General features: G+C 37.6%; 1 protein-coding gene across 5 annotated transcripts in view; it reads left to right on the forward strand.

Annotated features, from left to right (window-relative positions):
* Nucleotides 1–12527, forward strand: part of LPXN (leupaxin) — a 43988-nt gene that overhangs the window by 1252 nt on the left and 30209 nt on the right. Inside the window, exons 1-3 of one of the 5 annotated variants that reach the window (XM_084894877.1) lie at nt 2650–2908; nt 7536–7684; nt 11219–11265. In XM_084894877.1, the coding sequence (XP_084751003.1) occupies nt 2896–2908; nt 7536–7684; nt 11219–11265 (209 nt within the window). In that variant the 5' untranslated portion in view covers nt 2650–2895. Of the gene's footprint in view, nt 1–2649; nt 2909–7327; nt 7685–11218; nt 11266–12527 lie in introns of those variants that run through there. The other 4 variants (XM_084894876.1, XM_084894879.1, XM_084894875.1 and 1 more) reach the window with 4 other exon arrangements.

The raw sequence follows: 12527 nt of genomic DNA on the forward strand, positions 1-12527 counted from the left end.
CGCCTGGCGCGCTCCCTGGAGTGGCTGCGCGCGCACCTGCCTCCCTAAGGATCCGCTAAGGCCACAAGGGCTCTTCCTCTCCTTCCTTAAAGCCACTTCTACTCCGGCGTTCTTCTACCTCCACCCAGACCCCACTTTCCTGTATGTGGCCTTTCTGTCCCCAGCGTTGCCAAGTCCTGAGGGAGAAGGGGGAAATTTTTTTGAGCTGTCGCTTCTCCTTTAAGAAAAAAAGCCCCGTCGCTGCCGGATGAAAGTCTCTGAAAAAATGGCGGCGGTAGAACAGAGGCGGGGTCGTGAGGGCCTGGAAGAGCCGCCTCTTCGACGCATGCGCATAGCCAACTTGCTCAAACGCATTCTGGGAGTTGTAGTCCTACTAAGCCTATGGGGAGGGCGGGGGAGGTAGGAAACCAAAGGCGAAATGGTTGCCGGGAGTTTTTGACTGATGCAGGATGGGGAAAGTAGTTTAGTATTTCCACTGTCCAAGTGCACTTTTCCTGGGAGGCAGTGTTTCCGGGTTAAAGCGCGACGCCTAAGCAGATCTTGGCGCAAATTTTGAGCCAGTTACCTGCCAGGATTTCCTGGGAAGGTTTTCCCTGCTTGTTTTCTTGGAGTTGGGGAAGCATTTCTCGGGGAATCACGTAGTAGCTTTTAACCTTGGTTTTGGTTAGATGGCTTCTCCGGCCCGCGTTCATGTCGGCAATATTCGTCTTGTCATCCTGTGTCTGACCCACCAACCTGTGAGCCCCTGGAGATTCAGGGACTGAATCTGGTTCTGCCGGATCCTCGGGGGCTTACCCATCAGTTATTTGATTACTAATAAAAGTTTGTGGAAATCTCTGGAGTTGCGTTTCTACTAGGAATTACGGCCACTGCTTCACTTGGCTGTGGCCACTGGGCTGGAGGGAAGTTGGTAGCGTGTCCTATCACCACCCCGGAGAAGCTTGAAGGCCTCGCTCAGGCTCCCTACTCTGAAGCCAACTGCTTCTGCGGTTTTTAAGTGTTTCTGCTGCGCAGGAAGCACAGTCAGATTAGCCCCTTTATCAGAATTTCTTTTCTGCCCAATAACATGTGCAATTAAATTGTCCTAATCCCATAAACGGGAGTTTCCATTTGCTTATCTACAAAATGATGGGAGTGGGCCTCTCATATTCCTTTCTTCCTTTCATCCATTTATAACCAAGGGCGATTTGCAGGACCACTTTCTTACCACTGGAAAATAAAGCATCCGGGGGTAAAATGCCTAAAGAAAGCGGATGGAAACAAGATCTGGGGAATCCAATTTAAATTTCACATTAATCATTCAGTTACAGCTGCAGACACAGTACAATATATGCAAGCCAAGTGCTGACGTGCAATTTTCCTTCCAGTTCTTTGGCTCAGCTATTACTTCAGATTTGGCAAATGCTTTCTATTTTCTAATGAGCATTTTGCACTTTCGTGGGGCTAATGGTATTTCAGTTGTAAAAACTGGCATAGATGGATGGGAATTTTTGCAAATCCATTTTTAAGGTATGCAGGCTTTTGGAACAGCACTGACATCCAATGGCTGCTCAAAGTAATGCAGAGTGGGAATCTTAAAAAGAAAAAGAAAAAAAAAAAAAAAAAAATCTTCAGCGACTCCAGGAAATGGACAGTGAATGATTCCTTTAGATCATCTGAAAAAAAGAAGGACCACTGTGTTACAGAGGAAAGTTCACAGGCCTTGAAGTTAAATATAGATTACATTAGGTAGAAAAGCTACCTATTAACTCTACTACTTTAGCAAGTTACTGTTACTTGAATCTCCACTGGTAAAAATAGGAGTAATACCTATTTCACCAGGCCATAATAATTATAGTTCTTCCCATAATAGGCCTTTGTAAATGTTTTATTTTGTTCAAGGTAAATAAAACCGGTGGTTTAAAAAAAGGTAAAAGTTAATCTCAGCATCACTGTTCAGAAAACTGCTGTAAAGCAGTGTAAGTAGGCAGGAATTATGCTTAATTAAGATATTTGCAACTTAGCACCTTGTGTCTTAAACAGTCCAGTCTCATTCTTCATGACTTTTTTGGTTGTTTGCATTTTGGATCCTTAAAATAAACCAAGCCCTGAAAATCTAAAAGTGAATACACTTCTGCTGAATTCAATAGGCTTACAATCTATTCAGGAAATTAGGTAAGCAAAATGTCTGGATAATTAAATAAAGACAGCAAAATGAATCGGGTGCTGCCTATGAAGCAAACTATGCCTCCACGGTTCCCCAGCTTCACGTGGGGTAGGGTGGGGGAAAGTTTCCTGATGCATATAGTTGCAGTGTGATACCTACATTGGGGAAAAAACGCAAGTGCAAATCTGCCATTCCCATGAATTCTGGCATGTAGTAGGTGCTCACGTTTCAAAATTACTTTTGAATCTTAATTGCCCCAGCCCAGTGGTCGGCAAACTCATTAGTCAGCAGAGCCAAGTATCAAAAGTATTATACAACGATTGAAATTTCTTTTGAGAGCCAAATGTTTTAAACTTCAACTATTATAGGTAGGTACATTGCTATTAACTTAATTAGGGTACGTGGTATTTTGTGGAAGATCCACACTCAAGGGGCCAAAGAGCCGCATGTGGCTCGCAAGCCGCCGTTTGCCGACCACTGCCCTAGCCGGTGTACCACAAGAATTCAAGTTTTACTACCTGCCTTTCTAGGTCCCATTTTAAAAACTCTGACCTATAAAAAAAAAAACAAAAAAAAAAAAACTCACCAAAATCAAAAGAGAGGAAGTGCTAAGCAGATACAGGAACCAAAAAGGGTTATAGAGGCTGCTTCACGCTGTCTCGTTCAGTTCCTTTGAGGTCCTCCTCTTCAGCACAGACCAAAGAAGTTCCTCACAATCTGTGGCACCAGAGCATCTTGGGTGTGTGACCATGGAAGAGTTGGGTGAGTGAGGAGCTTCCTGGTAGAGAAACTCTGAGGGAATAAAGCCCTGGCTGCCATCTTCATGTGTGGTGGGGTGTACTACTTAGCCAGATGGAGGGCAGTGCAGGAAGATTTTATTTTCACTTCTCTCCTGACCTCACTAAATTAAAGCACGAGGAACTATGATTGGGGAAATAGGAGTTCACTGTTTCTGCGGCACAAAAGGCAGAGAGTTTGGTGCTAACCACAGAGTAAACTCCACACAAATATTTTTGGATTGAATTGTGATTAAAATGGTCAGTTTATTATGAGCATTTGCCCTTTGGGGGCTACTGGAGATCATAGAGTGATCACACGGTAGGCAACGGTAGAGTGTGATTTGAGAAGAAAAAGAAAGAAATGAGTGTTATGAGAGGAAGAAACAGAAGTACAAGAATGAGGGATTCACAAAGATTGGAGAAAGGCCAGCGTGGTTTCAATTGTTCTAGGATTTATTATTAAATCAAGACAGCATAGCACTAATAACTCCAAGGTTTTTATTGCTCAGCTTTTTATTCAGAGGAACTCTGAAGGAACAGATTACTGTGGCCTGCAAGTATAATGCCTCCTTGCATTCCAAAGCAATTAAAAACAGAAGTGAAATTATTGGACATGTTGCTCAAGAGAGATCTCTGATTTCAAGCCTTTCAAAGTTTAGAGTAACATAAGATTTATCATTCTTGGGAATGTATTCCATATCCTTTGCCAACGTTTGTTGCCAACATCCTTACTACCGTAACACACGGAGTCACTAATCCAATTTCCAAGCTGGATTAATTACAGTGTCCTGGGTTTTTGTATATTTGGGGCGTGTCAAAAGTGCAAACAATGACCAAAAACGTATTTTACATATTGTCTTTTTAAAAAATTGTTTAGAGTGTACTTTGAGAGTTGGAAGAGTAGAAGAATGAAGGCAAATTACAGGAGGGAAGAGGAAAAGGTGGTGTTTGATAAATATGTATTAAACTGTTTTGGAGGTAAAGTCTATTTTGACACTTTAGAACCCAAATTCTTATTTTATGTGAAGATTGGGGAATTTTATATTTCTACCTGAGTTCCCCTAGAAATAGAGTTCAGCTCTGCTTTTTTATGTTAGGGATACCTAATGGCCTTCGTGCAGGTAATTAAAAAAGCAAGTAATACTTTTTGTGGTCACTTAAACTAGACATTTTTACATATGTTAACCATTTTAGTGTCCGAAGCAATGCACTAAAATGGGTATTATCCACATTTTTTTTTAAATGAGAAAACTAATAAAAGCAAAATAACTAGTTCAATGTCACTCTCAGGAGCACCTGACACCAAAGCTGATTAAGCTACAAGGTATTCTCTCCTATTTTAGAAACATGTTGGTTCAGATGTTTTGGCTGACAGACTAAGCCAGATAACAAAAAAACGAAATAAATAGATTTGCACAGCTTTGCATTTCTTGAGCAGGAAAAATGGTAGAGAAAGCTTCCTGTTTGAGAGAGGTAGCATGGGGGGCAGGTCGACACAGGTAGGCCTGTATTTCCTCTTTGCGTCTATCTTACATGGGGACACTAGATAAAGGGAAACCAAGAGCAGACTCTGGCTCTGAATGAAATCACTACAACCCAATGAGACCCCCAAAGAGACTTTGCTTTACAAATCTTTTCATGTTAATACTGATGACTATTTGATTTCTGCAGATGAAGAGCTACCGAGAAGGACTGTAGGATTTTCAGTCTAGTATCCCCCACCACCAGTCATCCCATATTTGTCATACTGAAATTAGTCATCTTCAAATTACAGAATCTGCAAAAGGCAAGATGGTCTTTGCGTGTTGGTGATACGTGCACTCAGGAAACAGGAAGAGAAGGGCCTGTTAACTCCTGACCCAGAGAGTTGCAATAACTTTAGAGAGTTGGTCCTTCTAAGGGTAACCTTCTACCTTTAGTGGTATGATTTGTTTCTCTTGTAAAGGGTTTCCCCTCTCTCCTAATCTTTATTGTAAATGCCTTTTTATTTTTAATCCTAGAGGACCCATGACTTCTAGTTAGAGAAAAGGTTAGAAATAGAAAAGAAAGAGGCTATATCTTGATGGATGTAGACTAAAAATTTGGAACTCAAAAATTTGGCATTCAAGTCTGACTAGCAAAGTTGTGAGAAAGGAAGTTTTGCTTTTTCTTTCTACCTCAGTTTTTGTTTTATTTTTTCTTCTTTAAAAAATCTTTTTAATATAGATAATTTAAGAATATGCAAAAGTAAAGAAAATAGTTTAATAAAATCTGATGTGCCCATCAACCAGTTTAAACTATCAAGACTTGGTCAATCTTTTTTCATTTATAGACCCACCCATTCCTTTAATAACTATTATTTTTTAAAAAATATATTTTATTGATTTTATACAGAGAGGAAGGGAGAGAGATAGAGAGTTAGAAACATCGATGAGAGAATCATCGATCAACTGCCTCTTGCACACCTCCTACCGGGGATATGCCCGCAACCAAGGTACATGCCCTTGACCGGAATCGAACCCGGGACCCTTCAGTCCCCAAGCCGATGCTCTATCCATTGAGCCAAACCGGTCCCGGCTAATAACTATTATTTTAAAGCAATCTCAGACATTATATAATTTCATCTATAAATATTTTATCATACTCTCTAAAATAAATCTATACATACTTACACAAATAACCATAATACCATTATCACACCCACAAAATCTTTAATAGTAATTCCTTAATATTATGAAATACCATTATCACACCTAAACTATTAACATAAATAATCAAATATTCTTATTATACCTAAAATAAATTAATAGTATTTACTTAATGTTATTAAATTCCAGTCAGTGTTTAATATTCCTGATTGTTTCGTTTTTTGTTTGCTTATTTACTTTTACCCTCAGATTATTTTAAGTTAAGGTTCATATACTAAAATTAGTTATAAGTTTCTAAAGTCTTCTTTAATCTATTGGTTCACTCTCCATCTCTTTTTTCATTAAAATTTATTTGTGAAGGGAAATTTTCCCTGAAGAATTCAGCTCAGTTTGCTTATTTCTAAAGTGGTATATAAAATTCAATCTTTTTGTGAAATGGATGATTTAGAAATATATGATTTTCATTAAATTTATTGCAGTGACATTAATTAATAAAATTATATAGTTTCAAATGTACACTTCTGTAATACATCATCTGTGCATCGCATTGTGTGTTTACCAGCCAAAGTCAAATATCCTCTGTCCCTATATATTTGTCCCCTCTTTACCCTTTACTACTCCTACCCCCTTTTCCCTCTCGCAACCACCATGCTGTTGTCTGTATCTATGAGTTTTTGTTGTTTGCTTGTCTTGTTTGTTTACTCGTTGCTTTCAATTTTATGTTTCACATATGAAAGATCTATAGGTTTCATATTTAAGAAATGATTAGATCTTTTCTTATGCTATCAAGAAGTATTCATCCCCCTGACATCTGAAATAAATGAAACTCTTTTTTCCATAATGTGTGAAGTTCATTTTCTTCATCTGAGGACTTCCAAGGTGGGCATATACTTAGAAACAATACAATCCAGTGTTTTGCAAACTTTTTAAAAGTACAACCTGTGGTAAGGAAATCACTAGTTGTATTTGGTTTGATCCACAGTTTGAAAAGTATGATTGTACTATAATTGCTTAATCATGTAGATGAAGAAATCGCTTCAGAGAAGAACATGTCATGCCCAGATGACCCAGAGAATCCATGTGAGAATGGGGTCTGGAATTTCTCACTTGAAGTTAGTGCAGGGGTTGGGGATCAGATAGCCCAGGATCAGACAGCCAGGTCTGAACTCAGTAACAGTGTGAACTCAAACAATTTATTTGGTAATTTCTTGAACTACAAAATGAACACAATAATATCATCTGCTTCAAAGATAACTAAATTAAATATATAATCCTTAATTTTTATTCTTTGTTATTAATTTCATCATAACAGAAAGGTAATATTGTAATACTTGAAGTCAGAGTCCATTGTTTGTTCTTAAGAAAATATAAGAGAAACAATTAACTATTTGGACTGTAAAATCTTGCTTGATTTTATAACTGTGTGTCCCCCCCCCCCCCCAATTTCCTTTTCTCCCTATACCCTAAAAGGACAGAATACTTATACACTTTTTTGAGAATTTGATTATGTGCTTGGGATATAAGAAAAAATAACATCAAGGTTAAGAATAAATGTTACCATCCTGGTATATTTTTAAAAACTGTAATATAATTGCTTATATTTTTCTGATAGGAAAAACATGTAGAATTTACTTTTTTTTTTCTAACTGGGAATCTTTATGAGTGATTCACTCCAAATAAATGACAAAAATTAATACCCTGCAATAAAATAAGCCAAATTATAGAGTGCGACTATGAAATTGAATACAGTCATAGAAAATAAGAAATAGGTCACAGGATATGGAGGTTTTAAACATCTTTTAGTAGAATAGACCACATTCTAGAAGTAAAATAAGGAGTAAGGGAAGATATTTTAAGGAAAATAGCCTTAACCTAAGAGAAGAGGGAGATGAATGGGGGCACAAGGGGAGCTATATAAGAGGGAAATTATTCCAGAAGACTTCCATATTCTATACTATGATTCCTTTTTGTGTTATGATATAGATGCTTTATTGGAGGAATTGGAACGTTCCACCCTTGAGGACACTGGTGAATACTCCAGCCCCACTCCTCTTCCCAAGGAACAGATTTCCAGAAAAGAGAGTGCTGAGACTTCAGACATCTCTTCTGTTCAGGACACAAGCCCCTTCCAGGTAACTGCATTTATTGGAGTGCCTTGAATGCAGATATTTGAGCGCTTTCTGAATATGAATTGTTTCTTACACAAAATAATGTGAAAGGACAATCGTATATATCCAAGAAAGAGAAGAAAATCCCTCTATGATAACTTAAAGGTGCTCTCCCTGATATTCCTTCTACTTGGACCAGGTTACTCCTGATATCTTCAAACTTTTCTCACCTTCTCCTATCAGTCCTGGCTCAAGAGTCCCTTTCTCAATTAATCCTTTCCAGATCAATTTATTTATTTATTTTTTAAAAATTTCAGTTACAGTTGACATTCAATATTATATTAGTTTTGGGTATACAGCATAATGGTTAGACAATTTTATAACTTTTGAAGTGATCCCCCCACTAAGTATCCAGCTGGCACCATATATTGTTATTACTATAGTATTGACTGTATTCCCTATGCTGTATTTTACATCCCCATGACTATTTTGTACTTTCAATTTGTATTTCTTTTTCTTTTAGGTTTTTAATTTTTTTCAATTACAGTTTATATTCAATATTATTTTGTATTACTTTAGGGTGTACAGCATAGTTGTTAGACAATCATATACTTTACAAAGTGTTCCCCCTGATACTTCCAGTACCCACCTAGCACCACGTATAGTTATTACAATATTATTGACTTTATTTCCTATGCTGGACTTTACATTCACATGGCTATTTTCTAACTAGCAATCTGTACTTCTCAATCTTTTCACCTTTTTCACCCAGTCCCCCAACACCCCTTGCTTTTGGCAACCATCAGTCTGTTCTCTGTATTTATAAGTCTGTTTCTATATTAATTGTTCACCTCTTTTGTTCTTTTAATTCCACATATAAGTGAAATCATATGGTATTTGTCTTTCTCTAACTAACTTATTTCACTTAGCATATTATCCTTGAAGTCCATTCATGCTGGCCAAGTAATATTCCATTGTGTATATGTAACACCACATTTTTATCCACTCAGCTATTGATGGGCACTTGGGTTGCTTCCATCTCTGGGCTATCCTATATAATAAAGAGATAATATGCAAATTGACAATCAATGCAACACACAAGATGGCTGCCCCCATGTGGTCAAAGATGGCAGCCCCCATGTGGACACAAGATGGCCAGCAGGGGAGGGCACTTGGGAGGGACTTGGTCTGCAAGAGAGGGCAATTGGGGGTTATCAGGTCTGCAGGATAGGGCAGTTGGGGGCAACCAGGCCAGCAGGGGAGAGCAGTTAGGGGAAATCGGGCTGGCAGGGAAGTGGTTAGGAGGTGATCAGGCTGACAGGCAGAAGTGGTTAGGGGCAATCATGCAGGCAAGCAGGCAAGTGGTTGGGAGCCAGCAGTCCTGGATTGTCAGAGGGATGTCTGACTGCCCGTTTAGGCCCTATCCCACCAGACATCCCCCAAGGGATGGGTCCCAGATTGGAGAGAGTGCAGGCTGGGCTGAGGGACATACTTCTCCATGCACAAATTCTGTGCACTGGGCCTTTAGGTACAAATAATGCTGTAATAAACATAGGAGTACATATATTCTTTTGAATTAGTGGTTTGGATTTCTTAAGAAATATACTCAACGTGAAATCACTGGGTCATAAGGCAGTTTCATTTTGAATTTTTTGAGGAACTTTTAATCTGTTTTCTACAGTGGCTAACCTAATCTGCATTCCCAGAGGGTTCCCTTTTTTCTCTATGTCCTCATCAAAACTTCTTGTTTGTTGATTTATTGATGATAGTCATTCTGACAGATGTGAGGTGATACCTCATTGTGGTTTTAATTTGCATTTTTCTGATAATTAGTGCCATTGAGCATCTTTTCATATATCTATTGGCCATCTATGTGTCCTTGTTGGAGAAATATCTATTCAGTCCATTGCCCATTTTTAAAATTGGATTGTTTGTTTTTTTGTTGAGTTATATGTGTTCTTTATCAATTTTGGATATTAACGCTTTTATTAGATGTACCATTGGCTAATACATTCTTCCATTCAATGGTGTTCTTGTCATTTTGTTGATTTCCTTTGCTGTACAAACATTTTTAAATTTTATTTAGTTTTTATTTTGTTTCCCTTGCCTGGGGAGATAGATCAGAAAAAAATATTAGTAAGAGAAATGTTAAAGATTTTATCGCCTATGTTTTCTTCTAGGATATTTATGGTATTTAGTCCATTTGTATTTCTTAAGCTCTTCACCTTTTTTATACATCCCCTTAGCACTCCTCCCATCTGGCAAACATCAGTTTGTTCTATATATCTGTGAGTCTGTTTTTATTTTGTTTGTTTATTTATTTTTTAAAGATTTATTTTTTTATTTTTAATATATTTTTATTGGTTTTTTACAGAGGAAGAGAGAGAAATGGAGAGTTAGAAACATCAATGAGAGAGAATCATTGATCAGCTGCCTCCTGCACACCCCACACTGGGGATGTGCCTGCAACCAAGGTACATGCCTTTGACCGGAATCAAACCTGGGACCCTTCAGTCCGCAGACCAACGCTCTATCCACTGAGCCAAACCGGTTTTGGCTGTTTATTTTGTTTTTTAGATCCCACATTTGAGTAAAATCATATGGTATTTGTCTTCCTCTGTCTGACTTATTTCACTTAGCAAATTATTCTCTAGGTCCATCTATGTTGTTGTAAACAGTAAGATTTAATTCTTTTTTATGGTGATGAATATATTTATAATTGTTATTTATTCTGTATTTCCTATCTCCCACTCCCAGTTGATATTACATATTATATATTACATTAATTTATTTTTAGATATTAATTTGTTTATCTGTTCCTCACAATTAAATCAAGGGTAGACAATTTTTGTTTATTTACTTATTTATTTATTTATTTATTTTTAAAAGATTTTTTTATTGATTTTTACTGAGAGGAAGAGAGAGGGATAGAGAGTTAGAAACATCAATGAGAGAGAATCATCTATCAGCTGCCTCTTGCACACCCCCTACTGGGGATGTGCCCACAACCAAGGTACATGCCCTTTTCTGGAATCGAACCCAGGACCTTTCAGTCTGCAGACTGATGCTCTATCCACTGAGCCAAACCAGTTTCGGCTGTTTATTTATTTTTTGTTGCTTTGTTTTTTGATGGCTACATCTCCAGCCCTGACATATGACAGGCTCTCAATAAATATTTGTTCAACAAATAAATGGGCTGTTAGCCAACTACCTTTTAAAGTCACACATTATTTCTTTTGGTATGCTAATTTTACTCATGTTATGGTCTACAAAGGGGCTTTGCTTATTTTGTTGTCTTATTATTTTTGTCTGAGAACTTCTCTACTTCAGTGCTTTTAGGGGAGGGAGAAGAGCACTATTTATTTACATGGCAGCTATTCTACTTAGAATCTGGCCTTTCTCTGTGGGATGGCTGGTATTCCTCTGCCTTGTAAAAGTATATCTCAGAGACATACTAATCATCAGTCTCCTTTAGAAGCTAAAAACATTCTTTAATTCTGGCTATAGATAAGCACCAACATTTCACTAACAGAAATCCATTCTATAACTCTGTCTTAGGTGCAGCTCGTGTATACTACTAATATCAAGGAGCCCCATGCCTACAGGTATTTTTTAAATATTAAATTATTGAGCAAAGTTATTAGATAATTGTTATCAATCTGTGTTTGGACAATGCTTTGCTTGGAACTCCTACTACTCTCCTTTTCTTTCCATAGTTTTTGAGCAAAAGTGGAATAGTTTCTGCTGTTTCCTTCACCACCTGAAAAAATGCAAATAGTTCTAATCATCACAGATGCTTTGGCCCAGCTATTCCAGATCACAGAAGAAAAATCAACAAATAAAATTTCAGCAAGACATTAATAAAATCAGAGCTAGACCCGGTTTGGCTCAGTAGATAGAGCATTGGCTTGTGGACTGAAGGGTCCTGAGTTCAATTCTAATCACGACCTAGGTTGCAAATTTGATCCCTAGCATGTGCAGGAGGCAACCAATCCAATCAATGTGTCTCTAACATCAATGTTTCTCTCTGTCTCTTTCCCTCCCTCCCATTCTCTCTAAAAATCAATGGGAAAATATCTTTGAGTGAGGATTTTTTTTAAAAGTCAGAGCTAGTTTCAGAGTTGAACTAAGAAATTGGCTCTCCATAGCAGACAAATGAATATAGACCTCTTTTCATATTTGCTCAAAATTTATTTAGTGGGTGGAGAGATTGCCTTTTTACAAAAAGTTACAGATTTGAACAGATTCATTTACTAAATATTTTCTACTGTCCAAAGCAGAATTGGCAGTCTATGAAAACAAAAACAAAAACAAAAACAAAACCCACCATTTTTCTTCAGTTATAGCTTGAAATTTAAAAAGTCAGACAACGTCTGGAAAACAAAATAAAAGCCTTAAAATGTAGGTAGTAAAGGCTCATGCTTGGTAAAGAATACTATGCCACACCTTATTTGGTTTCAGAATTGCAGCCAATAGTACATGATGTTAAAATAAGGAAAGGACCTATGCTATCAAAAAGTCTTTTTATAGCTTCCCACTTGAAGACACTTTCTATTGTGATGGGAGGGAGGCCAATTTATTAATACAATTGCCAGTATGTTGCAGTTCCAGTGGGCAAACCCCCTTGTAAAAAAGCAAACAAAGCAAAACAACAATATCAAAACAGTGCCTGGTACATAATAGTTTCACAGTAAATTTTGGATTTTTAAATCCAGGAAACCAAGACTTAGATACAAACATTAATGAACATATTATATATATATATGTACATATATATATAGCCATGGTCCATAACATCCAAAACAACCAAAGGCTCCACTGAACACCGGAAGTCAGTGCTGGGTCGCTGTGGGTGCCTCAGCAACCC

Source organism: Pipistrellus hanaki (genome assembly GCF_964339955.1).
Source record: "Pipistrellus hanaki genome assembly, chromosome: 9".
Classification (NCBI taxonomy): Eukaryota; Metazoa; Chordata; class Mammalia; order Chiroptera; family Vespertilionidae; genus Pipistrellus; species Pipistrellus hanaki.